This window comes from Marmota marmota, unplaced genomic scaffold, assembly GCF_001458135.2.
Source record: "Marmota marmota marmota unplaced genomic scaffold, marMar, whole genome shotgun sequence".
Lineage (NCBI taxonomy): Eukaryota > Metazoa > Chordata > Mammalia > Rodentia > Sciuridae > Marmota > Marmota marmota.
Window position 1 is genome coordinate 43045838 of NW_025999977.1, and position 23147 is coordinate 43068984.

The window sequence follows — 23147 nt, forward strand, 5'->3', positions numbered from 1 at the left end:
ACCATTACAACAGAATAAGAAGTAGATTTATGTTGATCTTGAATGATGCTGTTTGCGGAAAACCTAGTTTAATTGAAGAAGGGGCCCTTCTGAGGGCTTCTTTGGAAACTGCATGGGATTTATCCTATTAGGGAGAAAGAGGCAGCAGACCATCTGAATTTGTGGCTACTAAACATTTGTGTCACATCACTGGCTCTCTTTCCTGATTTCAGGCTCTTCAGTAACCAGATTTCATATTCCCATGTGTGTCCTCACAGGGAGAAATTCACTGGCCAGAGGCCAAGACGGTGGTCTCCTTGGAAGAATAAGTTTTGATTCTGAATCTATAAGTTGGCATATATCTTTTTGTATTTATGGGAAACAGTGGTGTTCTAGTTCCTCCAACTCTGGGGCGATGATAGGGTCAAGTGTAGCCTTAGGATTGAGGGACAAGTCCTGACCAACAGTATGTTCTGGAAAGTAAATGCACTTTTGAGGTCTCCCAGAGCTAGCTGGCCAGCCTGCTCCCCAGCCCCACAGCCCTTGCCAGGTGTCTTCTTGGAAACCTCCCTCACGTTGCTCTGTGCAGATGGGACATGTGTAACACAGTGGTGTGTACCGATTGATTCCCTGTACCTGGCTGGCTGGCCAGAGTAGTGGGTGGAACCTATCCTTTCTGCCTGGGGCGTGTGAGCCTTGGCTGAAAGCAGCAGGGGAATAACTGTGTCTAAGTAAGTGTGGTGGAAACCCTGGAGGGCACACTGGAAAAATGACCACCATCCTTCCTGTTCTTAGCTGCTTCCCCTTCTCACCGTGGTGTTACAGCCTCTCCCATCCAGAGGCCAAGTCTCCTTAAATCTGACTTGGCTTTGCCACTTGCTTTGGCCAATGGGATTTCAGCAAACAAGCTTTAGGCCAAGGTTAGAAAAGCATTTGTGCATCGACCTTGCTCTCTTGCTGCTCTTGGAACCCTGAGCCGCCACGCGAATGAACTGGAGCTAGCCAGATGCAAATGACAGGCCACCCTGAGAACCCAGGCGCCACAGCTGACTGCCAGCCAACCACAGATGTGTGAGTGAGACTGTCCCCAATCATTAGGCCACTAGCCAGCACAGAGATGACCACAGACAAATGAGAGAACCCAGCAGAGACCAGCCGAGCCGGCCCAGACCAGAAGTGACCAGCCAACCCACTGAGAGTTGTGATGTAGATAGCCACAAAGCTTTGGGGAGACTGTTATGCAGCAAAGCTACTTATATACCCAGCCAGCTCCAGTCCAGGATGCCTTCTGACATCTTTGCTTTGAAATTCTTTGCTGTCTTTTGTCTAGATTATGGTTTATCTCTTATGAAAGTAGAAAAAATACATAGTCTTCTTCCCTTGACACCCCTCCTTAATCAGAAATTGAAGTTCCAACTGCTTAGGTCTATCCTCCTCCAACTGTAGGCTCTGAAATGGGTGCTTTGTAAATGTGACATTTCTCAATTTCGTACATAACTTTGTGACTGACAGATGAGTTTTAAGTCAATGAAGATACAATCCAAAGTGTAACTGCTACTTAAAGAACAGGCAAAAGCCATTAGCTCAGTGCTAACAGGTACAAGTTGTCTCACAATGCTTTATCACAAGGGATAATTTATCACAAGGGAAATCACAAATACTTGTTCATGGAGCAAATCTCAGCCTTCTGGATAAAATCGCTCTCAGTCTGGAAATTCACGGAACAGGGTTGGGATCATTCTCCCAATCAAGCTCAGTCAGCAGCCTTGGATTTTCACTGTGAATACAAGAGGAACCAGGGGTTTGCAAAACTCCTTTATCCATTCGTGGACCCCAGAATCATGTGACAGCAGGGGGCGCTATGCATTGGGCCGTGCACTGAGTCACAAGAATCCCTGGAGGTTCCAGATCACCTTCCCTGAGAAGCTGAGGTGCACGGGAGAAACGCTGTCTCTCGAGGACAAGTATCCACAAGTAGCCCCAAATGCTCATAAATGTCAACCCCCTGGGTGTTGTTGCTCTGTGGATGGAGCCAGCGGCTTTCCCCGCCCCTCTGGGCTCTCCGGGTCTCCGATGCGGGCTCTGTTGTTCTGCTTCCCAGCCAGATTTATTTCCAAGGGCTTAGCTCTGAGGGACGATGGGAATGTTTCAGCTTGAGTGCTCCTGACCACGAAGAGGAAAGGCCCCCGATACATTTCACAGGCATCTGCGAGGAATCTGCAGAGTCCATTCTTTCAGGAACAAAATTGCATTTTATGAAGCCGTCCCTTTTCTGTTTCATCTGTCAAGCGGGTTTGCTGAGAATAATTTAAGTTTCATGCAGCAGCAACTGCGGGGCACTGGTGCCTCCTTCCATCCACAAACAGGCCTGGCCACGGGGTCTTGCTTCTGCCTCTCGGCAGCACCCACCCTTGGGGACTTCAAGCTTGGAGCCCAGAGAGCCAGCGGGGAGCCAGGAACTGGGAGCTGTCCCAGCTCCTCAGCATTACCTCCTGCCACATTAGAAGGTCATGGGGACCTCTCAGGGAGCCTTTCTTTGGCCTGCCAGCACAAATCACTGGGTCAGGGGGCTGGTTTTTCCCAAATGCATAGACCCTTGGGTAGACTCAATCTCTAGCTTAACTTTTTAAAATTAACTTTGGTTGATTGAGTTCTTGCCAAGCGGCAGATACTGTTTCTATACCTATTAAATCATCCTTCTGAGGATACTGTTATTCTTCCCATTTTATAGACAAAGAAACTGAGGCTCAGCTTTTATGTAACGAGCCAGGATTCAATCCCACTTCTGTCTGGGTCAGGAACTTGAAGCTCTCACCAGCTGTAAAGTGTGAGTTGACATAATCTTTGGTTTAAATTTTCCCTCCTATACCATGAGAGGCAAGTGTATCCATTTTCTGGCCTGAAATTCTGAGTTTGCTCTCAGCTAGGTGGATGAGAGATGGCAAAGCCACCATAATAATGCTGCGATCATGGTTACCATGGTGAATGCATGCTGCCAGGCAGCCTGGGGTGGAGAGAGCTGGCCCAGGCTGGTTCTGCTTCTAACTCACTGGGGGGCCTTGGTAAATAGGTAACTTGCATTTTTCTCTGGGCCTCACTATTCTGATCTGCAAAATTGGGGTCTGGACGTGTGGTTCCCTCTGTTCTTCTTGGGCTCTGGGAACTTGTGTCATGGAGGTCCTGGTAGCTCTTTTGACCCTTCTGGTGTCTTAGTGGCCCAGAAGTCTGTGCTTCTCCAACTGGCCTTTCATCAAAACATGCAAGAAATGTTTAGGCCACAGAGAATTGAAAAAACTGAAAAATCAACTCAGGCCCGAGGGCAGCAGTGCCAAAAAGAATTGTCCTCACCTTACTAACCAGCCACTGGGAGCGTAGCCAGTCTTCTCCATTCCAGAGAGCTGGATTGGCAGCACACACCCCAGTGCCGGGAATGAGCAGGCAACCAGGCCCAGGGCTGGAGGGGGAGGCTGATGGAGCAGGGTGCCAGGGGATGCTCCTGAACACCAGGGCATTTGCAGTTCATCCTATTCCTTGCCCAAGCAAAGGAAGGGGGATGTCAAGGCCCAACAGCACTAATCCCTGTCCCTAAATCAGCTTTCTTGGGGACCTGAGTCCTGGGGTGGTCCTGGCTCCACAGGGCATGGGAGCCTTCACCAGGGGAGCCAGGCTGGTCTCTCAAGTAGCCTTGACATGCTCTGGGCAGGAGGGATACAGCTCTGCTCCCAGCTTCCACGTGGCTCCCTCCCCACCTACCCTCTGCTAGAGCGGGGTTCCATCCTGCACGCCTCCTGGGATTTGCCTTGAGACAAGGGCCTCATGGCTGAAAAAAACTTGAAAATCTCCCTGGCTCACCTGGCTACCAGGTGTCTGACTCAGCTGCAGCTGTGGCCCCTGAGCTGCCCTCTTCCCTTCAGCTCCTTCTTGCTTCCAAGTCACCTTGAGTCCCAGCCACTCAGACACAAGTTTACTCCCCACCTGCGTGGGGCCAGGCTTCTTATTTGAAGACTGACCTTTTCCTCTTGGTGAGGTTAGACGTGAACACTGTCCTCATAGTCTGGTCCCATGGGCCACACCTGGTGATAATGGTGATCTTGGTACCTGGAGAAGACTCACCACCTGCCAGGTCCTGTTCTGTTCTGAGCACCTCCACTCACACAGTCCTCACAACTCAGGTAATCAGGCACTGCCACCTGTTCCCATTTTACAGAAGTGAGGCCTGGAGAGGTTAGGTAACTTGTCTGGGGTTACACAGCAAACAAACAATAGAATGGAAATCCGGGAAGTCTTCTTCAAAGTTTGGCTTCATGCGTCCCACTTGGCCACCTCTGTCAATAACTCCAATAGAAGAGGCACTGTCAGTCATCCAGTTCACACCATCCAGGCCACAGATTGCTTTTATGCTGTTCGCCAGGGAGCACCCTGAGGGCAAGAGCCAGCCATTGGCTGTTTAGTGAAGGCCTGGCTGGTTGACCAGGGAAATGACCCAAACCGGGGTTTGGGCCTGCTTGTCATGTAAGGTGGTCTTGGCACGGCATTAGACTAGGAGGACAGGACTCTGGGTGGGCAGCAGCAAGGCCAGAATGGCAGGAGGCCTCACAGTGCACATCATATGGCAGTGCCCTGGGGGAAGCCGCCCAATGGCCTCCTCTGCCCCTGCACACAGTCCCCCCCCAGTGCCCTGAAGAATCCAGGCATAATCAGGCACAAACAAGCCCCTGCAGGTATGAAACTGGGCTGCAGATGGTTACCCAGGGAGATGGAATTGATTCCTCTGTGGTCACCTCTGGCCATCCTCACAGGCCTGAACTTTTGCCCCCCCTGCCCCTCCTGGTCACGGGGCTCAGTCTTTGTCCAAGCTGTTGTTTTCTGTCTGTGTCAGGGACCTGGTCTTTCAGGGAGGGTGGATATTGAGCTGCTCTGGAGCCAACCAAGAGCTACGTGGGCAGGGCAGGGCAGCCCTGCAGAGAGCGGTCAGCACTGACCCTTGCCTGGCAGACCCCAGTCCCTGCCTCAGGACACTCTAACATTGTCCCCAAAGAGGCACCCATCTGGAGGGGACAGAAGCCTTTAAGTAGGCTGCTGGGTCCAGCCGCTCTCCCCTGGAGCCCTTGGGCTGGTAGCTCCAGAGGCTGCCGTTCTCCATATGGCCAACAGCTGGCCTTGCAGAGTGCCTGCCAGATGTGGTGGCTGGGCAGGCAGCTGGGCAGAGGTCACCAGTCTGGAGCAGGCCGGGGCCTGGCGCCCAGGGGAGGAAGGTGTTTGGCTGGCCTGGGGGCAGAGTACCCAAATACTCGTTCATCTCCTCACCTGTCCGACATTCCTCCCTCCCCGCCTCAGTGGGGTGGTGTTTTCATAACAGGAAAATAAAATCAATAAGGCACCGCAGCAAGATGTCAGCACCGCCAGCCGCCCTCCAACGGCTCCATTGTCTCTGGCCTCCGCCGGGCGCTGCAGCCAGCAGCACTCTAGTTATTAATGGGAAGCAGGGCTGAAAGGGGTTTTGAAAATCACAGAGACAAAGGCGCAGCACACCTGGGGCGCATCCGTCCACCACCACAGCCACCTCACAATGGCTGGGCCCGGGGTTTCCCGCCTTTAATTTCCCCCACAACTTTTGTGAAAGCAGAAAAAGAAAAGACCAGACACACACACACACACACACACACACACGCCCTGAGAGGGTTCCTGCGAGGTGGCTCTGAATGGCTGGCAGAGGCAAAGTTGGCCTGTGGAGCCCCTGCTCAGCTGAAGGGGTGGGATGGATGAATGGGCTTCCTGTGTTGGCCACCAGCTGTCCCTCTGGGGCTCAGGCAGCCTAAGGGGCTCTGAGCAGAGAGCAAGAGGGGGAAGAGCCTTGGCAACATTCGGGTCCACATTTCGTTTAGTACCCAGACTGGCTTCTGCGGCCATTCCCGAGGCTGGGGCTGTCTCTTCCAGAAAAAAACAGAACCCGGAGCCAATACCCCTGAGGCAACTTCTGGGGCGAGTCCTGGATCCTTGGAGTAGCTCTCATAGCATGGTGTGCCTCAGGATCCTCCACAGAAGGGTGGGCGTGACAGGAGCCTGACCTCACAGGCCAGTTGTGAGGCTCGGAGGAGACCCTGGGTGTGAGGATGCTCAGGGCCATGGCAAACCAACTTTACGCTGTGACCCTGGTGACTCTTCCTGCTGCTCTGGGTCTATTTGCAAACCCCAGCCACTGAGGCCCCATGGAGACTTGCAGGGCCCGGTTCTCCTATTTAGGGAACCTGCAACGCCACCCTGGAGTTCCAGTGCTATTTTCATTAAATAGCCTGAGCGCAGGACCATGAGCGCTCTCAGCACCTGCCTGTTTTCCTACAAGTCAGTCATGGGCAGCGACTTCATAGAAAATAAAGCGCATGGAACCTCAGGAGCCACAGCAGGCCACTCCAGGGACGCCACGACTTTGGGGAATGCAGACTTGGGGAAAGTGCAGGGCTGGCCTGGGCCTGCAGAGAGGCAGGGACCCCTGTGCCGGGCTCATGTCCAGAGAGGACACCAGGTCTTACCTTGGTGGTGACCGCCGAGGCAGAGCTGGCCACGAGGCTGGTGATGGCCTCGCTGTTGCCGGTGGTGCAGGGAGCCGGGGCAGTGGCTGGCGTGGGCAGCCGGGAGGGCACCACGGGCAGCGGCAGGAGGCCCGGCCGGGCGCTGAGGCTGCTGGCTGTGCCGCCACCGGCCCCTGAGGTGACACTGCAGATGCTGGTGGTCCCATGGGTCCCGTTGACACTCCACTCGCGGCGGTCCCAGCCCACCCGGTAATCTCTTTCAAAGCGGCTGTGGTGCCGGGACATCTCGGTGGGCCGCAGCGGCTTCTCGCAGGGAAACAGAGCCCGGACCTAGGGGACAGAGTGGAGAGGAAGGTGGTTTAGACAAACAGCGGCCCTGCTCCGAGGCAGGGAGGCAGGCAGCACCGCAGCATCTATTCAGCCCCTGCTTTGGGTTCAATGACGGGTGTTCAAACATAGCTCATTTCAAAATCACAGCGAGTCCATAAAGCCGGGCCGTTCATTAGCCCCACTTCACTAACAAGGAAATGATTTGTCCAGATCACGTGGCGCAAGCATGGTAGGCAGGGTTTGAACCCAGCCATGATTTAAAGTGACGCTTTTTTCACTGCAGTTCACACTGCTCTGAACGACACGGTGTGCACATCTTAATTGGGATTGGGATTTTATCCCTCCCCTTCCCACTGTGCAAAAAGATCCGGACGACCCCTCAGGCCACACATTCCTCAACCACAGGTAATGTGACCCACGTCTGTAGACACACTTCATAGTGCAAAAAGCCCTGGACAGAAACCTTATTTGATCCTATGAGGTGGCAGGACACAGATGGTTCCCAATTTGTGGACGAGGGAGCTGAGGATAAGTGATCCCCTGAGGTCAGGGAACTAGAAATTGAGAAGAGGCCAGGACCCTTAGCCTTCAGACTTCAGCTCAATGCCTCTGAGAAGTTGACCCTCCAGGAGCTGAGTTTTCCTTTAAAACCACAACCCAGGGCACCTGGGCCCATGCACCCTGGCCCCTGTTCACCAGATCATCTCCTACGCGGCTTCTGAGTGTCTGAACAGAAGGCCCTTCAGCGTTGTCATGGAGACCTAGACACACCACGGCATCGGAAGGGCCATCTGCGTCACCGAGATTGCGTCTTGCTCAGCGTTACCATGACTTGGCTGGCTCCTGCCAATGCCACCCTGGTCAAGAAAGAGGGAAAGACAGGGGGAGGCTGTCTTGATCACAGAAAGACAGTGGTGGAGGGGAGAAGGCATGACAGGGCACAGACAGTGGCTTAGGGTGGGGATCTGCCCTGAATGTTGCACGCCCAGCCCTGGCCGGGGCTCAGGTACAACCCGGTTCTCCTTGGTTTCATTTTCCAACCACTTCCAGTCTGTGGTGGGTTTGAGCTCCTGGAGATCAGATCTCCTGGCTCCTTTCCTGTCCTGCCAATCAAGCTCTGGAATTGTTGGCTAGTGGGTGGACAGGCCACTTTACTTTTTAAGTGTCTATAAAACCTGATCCTCCTCTGCTTTGCACATCCCTAGTTGCCCATTACTAGAGCCATGAAGCCAGAGCCTGGCCTAGGTCACCTGCTACCATACTTTACTTGAGGGGTTGGCCGGGCTCTCCCATGCACATGAGGCAGACCCAAGTCTATCCTGCAGCCTGGGCTGAGCCTGCAGCCCACCTGAGGTGGATGTGATCATCACCTGTGAAGTTGGATGCGGGCTCGCCATTTAGTTCAGCATTGTGCTTCTTGGCCCACACGATGTCACAAAAATTCTTAAAAAAAAAAAAAATTAAATCAACTCCTCCTTTGACCACCCCTTACATACTTTTTCAGCGGAAGTTCTTTAGAGAGAGTTGTTTAAATTTGGTTCCAGTTTTCTTCCTCCTGTTCTGATGGACACTGCTGTGATGTGCCTCTCACTCTGGCCACTCCAGGAAACTGTGCTTACTGAGGGCATGAGACACCTGCTTGCTGAATCCAGTGGCCGTTCATGCCCTTGTCCCCCTTGGCTCTCTTCGGGTGCTGGAGCTGATCTCTCTCTCTCTTCCCGAAACCCTCTTCTGTGGCTTCTATGGCATCCTGCTTGTTCCCAGAAAGTCAGGGCTCCTCGGGGTTCCACATTTCCCTCTGTTCTTCTCTGGGCTGAGCTCATGCAGCACCCCTTCCTTACCTAGGACTCCCAGGGCTACGCTTCCAGCTCTCCTCCTAAACACCTCCCCATGATCCTGCAGCCTGCCGCACACCTTCACCTGGCTGTTCCTCAGGTACACAAACACGTGTCCCCCAAAGAACTCCTTGATTTTTGGCCCAGACACCCAGCCGCAGGAATTTCCTGTTTCAGAAAGGCCAATCTGTCTCCCCATCTCCATCCCCTATTTGTCAATAGGTCTTGGGTTCCACTGCCCTGGTGGCCCTCAACTCTGCCCCCAATCCCTCATACACTGTCTCCCACATCAACTCTACTGATTGCACTTCTTATCCATTCTCCACCTGCTGCCTGTCTGAGTTTTTACAGTCACAAGTCTGATCAGGATTTACTTTCCCACCCTTCAGATAAGGCTCTCACTCTTCCTGTGACCCAGAACATGGGGCTGGTTCATTGTTCTACATGCCCTCCTATTCTCCCAGCCCAGAGGTGATGCCCGCCCACCCAGAATGCCTTAGGGATCCTGCAGTCCGCACACCCTCTCTCCGCTCCGGGACGGTGTCCATCCTACTCCTTTTCTCCCTCCCCCTGGCTAAGGCCTGTTCTAAAACAGCTCAGCACCAGGTCTTCCAGGTGCTGACCCTGTCCATTCTGGTCAAGTGAGAGGCCCTTCTCTTAGCCACTGAGTGTTCGGCGCCCACCATCATCCCAGCATCTATGCCTACTGTGTGTGCCACCTTGACAACAGGTCCGGGTCCTTACTATCTTTGTAACTCAGCACGCAGTGGGTATCTGGCCTAGAAGGGTGCCCAGCACAGTTGTGATCAAACATTTATTGTTTCTTAATTGCACAACATTTCCAGAAAGAGCAAACATATTTTTGTGAAAGGGAAGACCTCAGACACGGAAACCTTGAAGCTCCTAACTCACAATTCCTCATAGGCACCAGAGTAGGAAGATGTCCTATCTTCCTAGGAAATCAGACTTGAGCCTCCAAGGATGGCCCTGGAGGAGAATTTCTGCATGTTGAGTGTCCGCTGGACCTTACAGCTTGGGTTATCTCCCAAGATTGACCACCAAGGCCCGACTCTTGCTAATTGTCACTGTGTCAAGGACTCTGCTTCCCTAGGTTAGATCCTAAATGGACAAAGTTGATGTTATGTATCCACCACACGACGTCTGTCTGAGTAATCAGGAAGACCACTCCCAGCACTTGCAGGCAGGCTGGGCTAATCCACCTGGATCTGGCAGATAGAATGAGTGAGGACCCTGGGGGTGGCTTCCAGATCTGGCTTTTTAAAAACATTCTATAGTGCTGTAGCTTGTTTGCCTGCCACGGGGACCTTGAAGGCCACACCTTCCAGGTAGAGCTATTATCTCTCAGAAGAGGTCTGCCACCCACCTCATGGCTGGGTTGGGACGTAGGTCTTCACTGTATTGAGGCACTGAGATCGAAGTCTGTTCCCTCAGCACTGCCTCGTCTGGTCTGACGCTCCATCGGTCCCTTCATTCCTACAACACAGCCTCACAGGTGGACCCCTCTCCTCCCAGCTGGTGAAGCTGGGCAGCACTCAGGGTGGCTTGTGTCCCGAGACATGGAAGTCAGCTGATTACCCTCACACTGGCCCAGTGTGCTTGGGATCAGGTCCCCTGGCCCCCATAAAACCTCAGATGCCAATAACCCTCTTGGTGGTTACTGGGGACCACCTTCTGGACATCTCCATGGCTCTACTTCCTCGGTTCTATTCCAGTACTCAAGGTAAAGCCCGACCTCGGCAACCCACATGGCCCTCCCCGCTCAGCCCACTGCCATCTCTTCCATCTCCTTCAAATGCCAGGGAGGAGGTGAAGCCTCTGGCAGCTGGAGGCCACACAATCTGGTTTCAGTCTCATTAAACGTATTCAAAACAAAGGTCAACGGCTTGCATGCCAGTGCTCGGGTCAGACTTCATTCCTCAGTTTAATTTTCCCTTTCAAACGAATGAAAGAAATGTGTTGCACGGTTTACTCTGAGCGAGACGGCAGAGCGCCAGCTCCAGAGGTGGCAACTTAAGAATTTCCTGCTGGGCGCAGAGCCAGCGTGTCACAGAGGTCCAGTGTGCACACACGTGTGCCCCGGGTGGTGCTGGGGGAGGCAGAGGGAGTGCACGTGTGGTGGAAGGAAGCCCTGAGTGGACGAGGTGCCTCCAACCAGACTGGGGAGGCAATTAGAGACTAAAACACAGAAAAATGCCCCCTTGTCAAGGTGAGCACCTTCCCCTGGCGGGCTGCCTGTGCAAGAAGGGAGGGGGTGCGGGCAGCAGCTGTCCCTTGGTGTGGAGAGGACAGTTAGAGAACCCAGGCTTTGCCTCTGTGTGCCTTTGTACCTGACATGCACCTGTGGAGAGAAAAAGCCCTGGAATCCAGAAACTCTGGTGTTGGGACGGAGGCCCGCGTGACCTTGGGTACCAACGGGTAGAGATGGTTGTGCAGGTCCTGGGGGGATGCTGAAAGACCTCCCAGAGATCAGTATTTTATCAGGGCAACCTGGCTCTGGATTGTAGGATCCTCTCTACAGAAAACCGTTTCTCCACTGCAATCTGTCCTTTGAACTGTCCCAGGAATGCTGGTCTACGAGAGAAAGGGGAGGAAGACGGAGTCCTTCCCGGGGGAGGGTGGAATCGTCTCTTCTGCTTCCTGGAGTCTCATATTTGTAGGGCCCACCAGTGCAGAATGGGCACGTCCCCTCGATCACACATGCTCATCCTTGCAGCAGCCTGTGCAGAGACATCCCCAGGATGTCCCCAGGATGTGCCAGGAGAGGCTGGAGGCTGGGTCCTGCACACAGCTGGGAAGCCAGGTCAGGCCTTGGATTCTCCACTTCCTTTTCTTTGGATGCACCTTTCTTCCTTACAGAATTGGGGCATATATAAAGACTGGGGGTCAGCACGTCACTGTGATGCATTCCTGATAGGACAAAGTGCCTCCCTGAATATTTAGACATCCATCCTGCTGCGATCCAGCCCCCAGCTCACAGCTACCTGCAGAGGCCTCAACAAGCACAGGCCCACGCCCACACCTAAGGATAAAGTTCCCCAATATCCTAAAATGCAAAGCACCACACTGACTAGCTCTGAAGAAAAGAAGCCCAACTACCTGAAAATTCAGGTCATCTCTCAGAAGTGTCCCAGAGGCCACTATGTGGGTGCATTCATTAGCATCCCAGTCCCCTGTGGGAAGGGTCTTTTCCACTTCCAATGCTGGCCTCTGGGGAGGGTGAAGGGCCTGTTCTTGCTGCTTCCTCCCCTCCTGAGGAGTGGTGCACTCCATTCACCAGGAGCGGATGAAAGTCAGTGGCTTCCCTTCTGTTGGCAGGGAGAGCCAAGCTGTCATTGTGGCCAGCACCACTAGAAGCCAGGGTACCTGGGATGTGCAGGAAGGAAGGAAGGGCCACCTGTCCCTAGACACTCTTCTATTCCCTTGGAGGAAACAGCTCATTAAGGAGAATCAAATGGAGAAGACAAAGTAGCCTTGGTCCCTGACCTCTAGCCTTCCCAAGATTTCACCCACGGTCTTTCCCTAACCCCTTATGTCCCTGTTGCTCTACTTCATCTGGAAAATGGGATCCACATCACTGCCTGCCCCAGGGATCACTGTTGGGATCTAGCAATGCATGCTGTGAACCCTCTGCCCGGGCTGAAGAGCTGTCATTGGCTAATGGTCCTATCCTCCCGCTCCGGTGAAAAGGACAGGCGGCAGTCCCAAGGCCAGCAGGAATGGGCCCTCCCACAATGAGCACCCAGGGGACTGTCAACCATGAGGCATGGTTCTGTCTGGTATCTGCAGGCACACACAGAGCTACTGAGAACCCCTGTGCTAGGCAGCCGGAGACCTCGTCGTATGGTTTCACCGAGTCACTAGGAGACGCCAGATAGCAGGTGGAGGAAGGTCAGCCCCAGCTAAATATCCATGACATGGGACCTCGTGTCATTAACCCCGGAGGTAGCCTTGACGGATGGGCCTCTTCCAGCAGCTCAGGGACATCACCATGGCCCCGACTCAGGTTTGGGGAAGGTCTGGGCTACCCGGACCTGAGGACAGCCACGCGAGGGTAATCAGCTGACTTCCAGGCTCAGCCCCAACACCCAGCAACGTCTCTGATGTCTTACCAGCTGGCGGCAGGGCTCTGTCTCCTGGACACTTGCTAGATACCCGATCAGCAGCCCTGCTGTACAGATTTGCCTGGAAAACCTTCAACATGAATAATTCATCAATAAATAATTATGAATCGCAGAGTGTTTGTGTCATCCATGTGGGTCTGGAGCCCGGGGACAGTGTCCAGGAGTCCAGGGCACTGGCCCTAAGAGGCCCTGCCCATGAACAGGCTGCTGTGTCCACCTGAACGTGTGAGCAGAATGACTGTGGTCTGGGTCCAGCGACGCGCTGTGTGTTGGGGATGCGGGCGATGCCCACGCGTATTAACATGCGCCATGTGTATGCGCTGCACACAGGATCACAGGTGGCTAATGACCCTTTCCTCATTCTTATCATTAAGACATGCCGAAGGAGTGGGCTGCCGGCTGTGAGGCCCCGAAGGCGTGATTAATCCACAGGAAGGCAGGGGAGCCCGCGCTGCCTCCAGACAGGGGAGCCGAGGAGGCTGGCTGAGGAATGAGCCGCGGAGTCCGGGCCTGGCTGGAAAATGGATGATTGCCTCATTTGGGGGAGACGTGCTGCCAAGTCAATTGGAACAGCCTGTGCCCATCTTTATTATTTTCGTTTCCCTCTCTGCATCTTTTAGCTTTTCTTCTGGAACAAAACATTACGCAGCGGCCAGAACACCATCTTGGCAAATGCAACACAAAGGAACTCTCCGCGTGCCTCTGGAGAAGCCGGCCTGTGTGGCTGTCGGTGGGAGCTGGGGATGCCCCTGGGGGATGCCCCTTGCTTCCAGGGGCTGGTGTAGCCCTCACTGACCCTCATCCCTGCAGAGCCCCCAGTAACTCAGAAGACTCGCTTCCGCTGAGGCTGAGGTGGGCTCTACCTGGTCTCTTCACGGGAGGCCTTCTCTGACCGACCCTCTCTTCCCTGCGCCAGAAGCCAGACTCAGCGATGGACTGGCATATTCCACTTCCCATGTAAGACTGGACTCTGCCCCTAATGTCAGGGTCAGCTCTCTCCCTCTGCTTCCTCCACTGCAGCAGACAGAGCACAGGGCTGGCCAGACCAAGGGGACTAGCCCTTTCTGGCACAGAGCGTGTGGCATGGCGGGATGAGGCTGAGGTGAGTGAGGAGTATGGTGTCAAGATTTAAGAAAGGCTTGTCCTTGGGGCCCACCTGCACTCGCACAGCCCTGACAGGAGCCACTCCTGAATTCTGATATACCTGCCTGGCCCGAGTCCTGGCCCTGCACACTGCCCTAAGAACGAGTGAGCTATTCTCCAGGCAGGGGGAGGCCTCCAAGTGGATGTGAAATGTGTGGGTCACACATAGGTGCCTGCTTTGGCTAGGCCCCATGTTTAAAACCTTTGGGTCAGCAGAAGCCAGGCTAGTGCCAGCTCCACCTGTCCCTCTGCTGGGGTGAGTAACCTGTGGGGTGGTTGTATCTTTAGTTCCCTTCCTTAAAATATCAAGGAAAATAACCCAGCAAACTGAGATCTCACTCAGTAGACTGGCCCCCAGGGAGTGGGGAGGGAGCCCCTGTGTCACTCATCCAGCAATGGTGATTTATGACAGCTGTCGGGCCTTAGGGGGCCATAGCTCTTCTCCTCCGCCCAGTTCTTATTAATTTATTTATTTTAGCTGCTTTATTGAGGTTTGATTGGCACACAAAGAGCTGTAGATACTTAATGTACACAACTTGATGTGTTCAGAGATCAATGTGCATGCTCAAAACCATCCACCCATCGCTATCCAGGCCACCAACCTACCTGTCACATTCAAAAGTTCCCTCTGCCTTCTTTTTTCTTCCTTTTACAGTAAGAACACTTACATGGGGAGGGGATGGAAAAAGGCTACAAAGTTTCAGTTATGTAAAAGAATCAACTTCTGGGGATCTACCCCAAGACAGGACCAAGATAACCACTGGGCATTCGCCTTATGCGCTTCTCCACGTGCTTAGAGGCGAGCGCCCACGGGAAGTGCTCATCCACATGGGTGTCTTTCGAAGCCACCACACGTTGCTTGACAGCATCCCAATGGTGTAGGCAGGGAAACATGGAATTTTGTAAGTAAGGAGGAGGAACAGAAGGAAGCTCAGGGACAGGGACAATGATCTAGTCCTCTGTCCTCAAATTGTAGTGGGTGGGCCAGCAGTTCCTACTACCTGGGTGCTTGTTATCAATGCAGATCTCAGGCCTCACCCCAGCACCCTCAAATCAGAATCTGCATTTTTTTAACAGGTTGTAGTTTGAACACAGTCTGAAATGCGGTCGGGGCTCCACCCAGAATCAGGCATTCCAATACTTTGGATGGCCCTGGGGGTCAGGGTATTTTTTGGAAAACTCATATTCTATCATTACAGGGCTTAATACATGACCTAAAATGACAAAAGTTCAAAATACTTTTCTGATGATAGGTTGCAGGAAAGATGTCACCGATTCCTTTTCTGGGCCCAATTTCTCTCACAAAAAGCAATCTCCCTGCTTCAGAAAGGTGGTATCCGATACCTGTTTTAGATGAGCAATATTAAAAGAACAAGGCTCCCAGATCCCTCCTTCCCATAAGCACCTTTGCTTTGAGACTTTCTGGCTGTGGGTTTCGATGTAGTGATTTTTTTTTTTTTTCAAAAAAGCACACGATTCAGAGACTTTTCTCACGGGACTAATTGACTAGGCATTTGTGCTATTGCTCCTGGTGTAAATCATTATAATGGTGATAATGAAAAATAAAAAAGATATTGGAAATGACAGTTGGCAACATAATATCAGCATAAACTGAGGGAAGAGGGGAGGTGTGTATAAATTAGGGACTCGTAAACAACAGGATCGATGAGGGAGTTATGCCGGGTAGGGTTTGATCATTTAGATGAGAATTAGCCAGAGTTATCATTATGAATAACCATGGTTGGCTCCTTCCGATTCCTTGTTCTTGTGGCTCCATGGAGGATGGAGACCCTAAAATTGGAGCCCTGTGTCCCGACAGTCCTGCAAACCCTGGATCAAAGTCTTTGGAGCTGAATTTTGCAGTTACTTCCCTCCTCCAAGTGGGCCTCCCAGTGGCTCAGGGCTGCCTCGCAGACATGCCTGATTATTCTGAATCTTGCAGAATTGACTAATTCAACGAGCTCCCGCTTCACAGGAAATGGTGTTCGTCAGTGACCCAAGCTGATGAATGAATCCTACTCGGTGCCTGGAGCCAGACCCAGCAGCAAGAGTTGCAAAGAAGAAAGACTGATGCGCGCTCTCTATTTGGCTGCCAAAATGCTCTTGCAATTTGCTTTCTTCTAGACAAGAGTCTATTCAAAAGTCTATTTGGAAACATTAGGGAACGGCCGTCACATGGCCGGCAGATCATACTGCCTGTGACAGGATATTATCTTCCTTGGGAGAGACTCGACTGCTCTTTTATTTCACCAAGTAACTAGCGTCTGGGCTGATGGCTGCAGAATTGCTCGGAGGGCTGGGGACATTAAAATCCCTGTCCAGAGCAAATGCGGAACCGACAGCCACTTCAGCACGCAGGATTTGTGGAACCATCGCCCGCATTAAGGGCTAGCATCCAGCTTTCGTCTCCTCTCTGGTGAGACCTGGGGGGGGGGGCTTCTTGCTTATCCAAATCTCTGCCTGGGAAATCACAACTTCTGACTTCCTCTTCTGAGACCCTACCTCCTTGCGTGGGGAATTCACACCTGCCTTTCCCACCCCCGCAAATCCTCAGGCATGCCCTTGAGTTAATTCATGTTCGCTAAATCACAGCAAGTGCAATGACTACGTCCTTCCCCATTGTGACCCAGATCAGTTCTAGACACTGAGGGGCAAGTACAAACAGGGCACGGCTGGTTCCTGCCTTTGGGGACCCAGCTGTTCAGGAAGACAGTGCACATGGATCAATATAGGGTACGAGGAACATGGAGCTGCTGGGAAGGGAGCAGCCAGTGTGGCTGGAGTAGGCAGGGAGGGTCAGGGTGGCTCTGGAGCCCTAAGGCTGTGCAGCTTCCTGAGGCTGCATTAATTTTAGAGAGGAGATTGTGTTTAGTGCAGAGGAAATGCAGAGGGAGGGAAGTCCCAGCTCTGGGGCCAGGAATGCAGCGTGCAGAGACATCTCCCTTCCACAGAGGGAGCGTCCCCACCCCTCCCAAACTGTCATTTTGGCTTTGGGAACCAAAGACCCACACTGCTTGTAGGGGCTTCCTCCAGGAGGAGCAGTGAGTCCCAGGGGAAGGGTGCTTTGGGCCACTTGGGAGACAGACTTTTGTCCCCTGTCTTGGCCATGAGCCTCTTGTTTTGCCCACACTCCTGCTGACCTCAGTACCCAGTGCCAGGCTGTCTCGAGACCACAGGGGCTTCTTTGTCTTTGTGTCTATCTTGATGTACTTGCTTCACATTTTCATTGTCTTGATTCTATGTCCGTGTTTTTAATTTAATTAAAAAAAAAAAAAAGGCAGCCCACACCAGAGGGCAGCCTGTTGCGAGGTTGCGTGCTTTGTCACCACCCAAGCATGCAAACGAGGCAGCCTCTGTTGACAAGTTCACATCTCCAGTGCAGAGCTGGCTGTTTGAACAGCTTGTGTGCAGTAATTGAAACATAGATTTTTGTTGCCTTTCTGTTTATTTTTAGATTAACCAAGCAGGGATACTTTGCTTCCAGGCTGCCACTTCCACCCCTGACGAGCAGCCTGGGACCGCGGGCCCCATGCACACCAGCAGGAATCAGCACCGTTTCCTTGGTCCTCCCTTCCTGGACTGTCCTGCTTCCACCTGGCTCTGAACAAGGGTGACCTTTGCCATGACCCCCAGGGCCCAAGACAGGGAAGCTGAGGAAAGCAGGCTGCTCCCCAGTTTCTAGGTTTTGGAAGACTTCCCTCTCCCGCCTGTGGGACCCTCAGGGCAGCCCTGGAGGCAGGCTGGGCAGTCATCAGCTACCCCTTCCACCGCAGGGACAACCCAGCCAGTGAGCGCCAGAGCAGAGGTGAGCGAGAGCCTAGATCTCCATTCCTGGGGCTGGGGGCCCCAACAAACAAGGGCCAATGGCTCAGAGAAGAGTCAAGCAGGGCCAGTTTTCTATTTTGGACACTTGACACCATCATGGTTGCCTCAGCCTAGACGGGTGGGTGGTGCTACCATGATGAACTAGCCCCCGGATCTCAGTGGCTTCGGCAATGACATTGCTTTCATTCTTGCTGTTTGTGCACTGCTGGTCAAAGGCAGTCCTGCTCCTGGGCACTCTCTCTTCAAGACCCCAGCTGCCAGCGTGTTCACCCCCCGGGCACTGCTGGCCACTGTGGAAAGGGAAACTAGGCTCAGGGGCTCACACACTGATTCCTAAGGTTTTCCCTTGGAATGGATGCCCATCCCTTCTGCCCTCATGTCACTGGCAAAAGTGTGCCCCATGGCGACACCTAACTTTGAACATACAGGGAAGAGAGACCCTATCAGGTGCCCAGAAGGAGAAATGGTTTAGGGTAGAAGAGGGAGGTGTGTGTGTGTGTGTGTGTGTGTGTGTGTGTCTTACAGGATCCCTGAGCTGGGCCGAACTCTCCTCTGAACTCTGTGGTACCCGCCAGCTCAGCAATCGGCACACTCTCTTGACATTATGTCATTTTTATCTTCAACCCCACAGGGCTGGCAGCTTCTTTAAGGCCTCATCCGAGACTCTTGGGCAACAAGAACTTCGCATTTGACCTTCTGCTCTAAGTGAGTGGATCCTCCTCCAAGAAGCCTTCCTGGTGACCCCAGGCCCCCATCCCTTCCAGCCCTCATCCTGCAGGGTCCTGTGTGCCTGATCACATACCAAGCTCAGAAAACACAGCACTAGCCAACCCCACCGGTCTCCTGGGTGGATGTCTTACTCACACCCGTCAGTCACATCTGCTTCCCACAGACACTTGTGCCGTCCTGGCTACACGGAGTGCAGCCCCAGGGTTCTCCCCAGGGAACAGGAAGGGAGCCCTCTGGAGGACTGGGATGACAGGTCAGGGCCCCTGAATGAGAGCTGTGAATAGGCCAGGTCTCAGCCACAGCAGCCCCTGGGAGAGCGGGGGAGATGACCATCTGTTCTGGCTCAGCCCAGCCCAGTCTGCAGGCACAAGCGGTCCATTTACAGAGGGCAGGCCCCGTGGCGGGCCCACAGCAGGGCTGATCCCACTGTCTGGGGTTCAACAAAGAGTGCTGCAGAGATCTGACCTCGGGTGGGAGGGAGGAGGGGAGACCAGATAAAGCCATCTCCCCTGCCTGAGGCTGGGGGGACTCTGGTGTCAGATGCCAGCCTGGTACCATTGGATGTCCTTCTGGGGCTAGGATAAAAGGAGCTCAGTGTTCCTCCTGTCACAGGAGGGGACCAGCCTGGATTCCTTTCTCTGGTCACACAGGAAGTGACCCATGCCCAGGAGTAGCATGCCAGGCCTACCCACTGTGCTGCGCCAGGACTTCCTGCCTTAAAGTAGGCGCCTGGTGGATTCCGCTGTGATCAGAGAAGAAGACACCCTCCCTTTTCTTGCCATGGTGCTGGGCCGTCCTATGAACACTGACATTCATTTAATCTGCATGACGACTGTATGAGGCTGCTCTTATGGTGACTATCTCTATTTTCCAGATGGTAAAACTGAGGCACAGAAAGGTCAAGCAACTTGCCCAAAGTCACCCAGCTAGAAAGTGGTAGAGACAGAATTTGGGTCTGGGCAACGTGGCTCTCGAGTCCCGCTCTTGCCTACCACCATCTCTGCTAGTTCTGCTCTGTGCTGTGTCTCGGCTCAGACAGTCCTTGACCTCTTGGGGAGCTCAGCACATACCGAGTGAGAGAATGAACACTGAGACCCACCTCAGCATAGTTCCTGAGCCCAGCTTCACTCCCAAAGGGGGAGACATGCTGGATTGGCCTTCTGTTGTCCTGCTACCCTGCCATGCCCACCAGGCTGCCCACTTGTGGTGGGGGCAGCAATAGTTCAGAATGAATTCTCCCTGAGTTTTAAAGTGGTTCCTTTTGCCGGTGGCTCTAAGGGAGAGTTAGGTGGGGCTGGTTGGGCAAATCAGCTCCTTCTGAACTGTGGTCAAGACCCACATGTGGTGTGGCCAGGCTCCCACTCTCCCTGTCCAGCACCTCCACAGAGTCCTGGAGAGTCTAGAGGGGCCCAGAGCCGAGCCCACACCACCAGCACAGGGTGGGCAGACTCTACAGGCTCCTGCGGCCCCAAGCATCCCATCTGCAATGTATCGGCATCAGGAGCGCCAGGAGGGACTGCCCCCCACCCAGGAGCGCACATATCCGCAATGCAATTCCTTCGAGGAAAATTACTCAAGCAGCCATTTATTAAAACACAACTGCTCCCGAGGAGCCTTTCGGCAGTGGAAATACCAAACAGCTTTGAAGCTCCAGCCGTCCCCGAAACCAATGAAGCAGGCTTCTAGGCACTATCTGACTTTTAATCTGCTTGTTCTTTCCCCATCTGGAAGGTCTAATGAAATGTTACACTATGAGGAACACGGAAATAAGGAACTTCAGAGGTGAGGGACATATATTTAATTTCTTGCCTTGGCCTGTTATTTGCATAAACCTCAAGTGGGGGAAAGAGAAGAAAAATGGCAGTGTCTGAGCCTCCCAGGGGCGGGGCGTGGGGCTTGGAGGGTGACTGCACCTAGCACGCAGCCCAGGGAGGGGCACTGCATCTCATCTCTGAGGCAGAGAAGACTGGAGCTCCCATGTCCGTATCCTCCTCTTTCTTGGGGACCATAGCTGGACAACTTGATGGAGTCCTTTGGTTCCACCAGGGGCCATGTTCTTGTCAGTGTGCACAGAATGGGTGCACACGTGACTTGGGTCCTTCCAAGCCTGCCTGGTTAGAGCAGGGGTGTCCTCTTCACCCTGTCTTTTCCCTCCCTGCTTCAAGGACAACACCACGGAAAGAGCCTTGGTCCCTGTTGGGCTCACAGAGGGAGCCCAGCTCTTTCCCATTGGGCCACCCCAAACTGTAAACTGAGAAAGACAGAAGCTCCTATTGGATGAAGCCATTACAATTTGGGATTCTTTGCTCCAGAGTTAGCCTACCCTGATTTAGGCAATCTTAATTTTTTAGATGAGGAAATACAGACCAAGAGTTGAAAGTGACTTGCCCCAGGTCACAACGACCCTAGATCCATCCAAGAGGGCACTGTTTGAGCCTAGGTCTACCCAAGAGAGTATTATCTGAGCCTAGATCCATCCAAGAGAGTACTTACTGTCTGAGCTTAGCTCCATCTAAGAGAGCACTGTCTGAGCCTAGATCTATCCAAAAGAGCATTGTCTGAGCCTAGATCCATCCAAGAGGGTACTGTCTGAGCCTAGATCCATCCAAGAGGGTACTGTCTGAGCTTAGATCCATCCAAGATCCAAGAGAGCACTGTCTGAGCCTAGATCCATCCAAGAGAGCACTGTCTGAGTGGTAACTAGACATGGTTCCTCCCAGGTGCAAAGCTCAGGCAGCTGCCCTGAGTCCATCTTCCAGGTTCAACTCCTCAGGTCCTAACAACTTATATCTTGGCCAGGTGAGGATTCAGGAGGGAAATTGTCACCACAGGATTGGGTTTTTCCCTGCCTCCTTCCTGGGGGGAGAATCAGGAGGGACAGAGGCTGGACACTGATTCCCAGGGGACTGCCTCCTTCCAAATGCTGACAAGCCCTAAGAACAGCACGTGCTTTGCAGAAAAGGTCAAGTCCAGAAAGCAGGAGACTCAGCAATTTCCTGAACAGCCCAACCTTGAATGCAGGCCGCCTCCATCAGAACTCACATGCCCCACAGAAAATGAACAAGAGTCCAGCAGAGAGAGCCAGAGACCCAGGAGGAGGGCCTCCCGTCAGACCTGGGGACAGCCAACGGGCTAATCCCTGCGTGGACTGCACCCTCTCATCCGCAGAAGTCGCCCTGGGCATCCAATCTTCCAGTCGGGCGGGTCTAATGGGATTGAAATAAGTCCTCTAAATGCCCAGCTCATTTTTGTTCCTTAATAAACACATGCATAGAGAAAGAAGCAATTAAAGCAAGGATGATGAAAGGAATAACCAAGGAAGAAAGATGATTGCCAAACTCTGAGAGCCTATTTTAGACAAGAGATTACAGGGATGGAAAAGAAAACACTGCCACCGCCCTGGTTCCCTGCCTGAGCCCTTCGGTGTAGGACAATGTCATACCAGGCAGTCTGTGCCCCAGCCCCTCCCAGGAGTGCCGATTACCTCCCAGGATGAATTCTTCAGTGTGCGAGGCAGTTCCAGCAGCCGACCACCGTGGTCACCGCCAGAAACAGGAGCTTCTGGAAGATGTTTCCAGGCTCTGGACGGGGGGCCAAAATCCACAAATCCTTTTGCACGCAAAGAAGGCACCAGTCCTTTGGCTTGGACCTTTTTCCTTTGGGGTGTGTGTGTGTGTGTGTGTGTGTGTGTGTTGGTTGTGGCTTTAATTTTTTACAAGTCTGATGTGTCTTCAATTGTAAATGGCTTGAGTAAGAAGGGTGGGTGTGCTATTCCTGAAACCAGGAATCCAGGGAGAGCTGCGACCTCAGGCACCCAGAAGTACTAACTGTTACTGACCAGCTCCTACTGTCTGGCTAAAAAGGGGATGAACAGAGCTGCTGTCTGACTCGCAGCCCACCAGCCAGGCCTGCCTGGCACTCAACTTTGTGCCAGGGGCTGGGAGGGGCTGCACAGGTGTGCTTGGCCAAGGACTGCCCTTGAGGGCTGGACCATCCTCAAGGGGACGTTGGACCATAGACAGTAATCAGCTTCTGCTGAGCATGGGTGTGAGTCCCCTGAGATTTGGGGCCTGGTTCCCCCATCTTGCCTTCCCTGAAGCTGGGTGGAAATATTTCCATCTTTCAACTATTGGCTCCCCCCACCCCCTGCCCATTGGTTTACTCCTCATCATTAACACACCAAATGCTGTCTAGCACCTGATTGGATACTTTTCCAAGCACATGGTCAATTACAGACAGAAGAAAAAGGTGAGAAAGAGCCAACAGAATCCAGTTGTGAAATCTGTTGCCTGTCTGATATCCATCACCCTTTCATTTGATGATAGAATCTCCCCCATGTGAACCCATGAGATATGGTTGGGGGGTTCTGACCCACCAATAGGGCGAGGACATGACCAGGTCAGACAAGTCAGTGTGTTCTGTCCCCCTGGACAAAATGAGTGATCCAAACAGATCCAAATCCCTGGGATCTGATAGGAACTCAGAAAACTTTCCTGAAGAGTGTCTGCTCTGTGGCAGAAGAGACCAGAAAGAGCTGGAAATGAGAAGATAGGGCTGGGGGCTGATGTGACCGCCTGTGGAAGTAGGGAATGCAGAAAAGGATGTAGGTTCCAGAAGAAAATGGAAGATTTGTT

The 23147-nt window shown here is 53.0% G+C and overlaps 1 protein-coding gene across 2 annotated transcripts in view; it reads right to left on the minus strand.

Moving 5' to 3' along the window:
• Klhl29 (kelch like family member 29) overlaps window positions 1–23147 on the minus strand; it is a 203656-nt gene that overhangs the window by 120983 nt on the left and 59526 nt on the right. For both annotated transcript variants that reach the window (XM_048804756.1, XM_048804755.1), the window contains exon 2: window positions 6510–6839. In XM_048804756.1, coding sequence (XP_048660713.1) covers window positions 6510–6794 — 285 coding nt within the window. In that variant the 5' untranslated portion in view covers window positions 6795–6839. The remainder of the gene's footprint in view (window positions 1–6509; window positions 6840–23147) is intronic.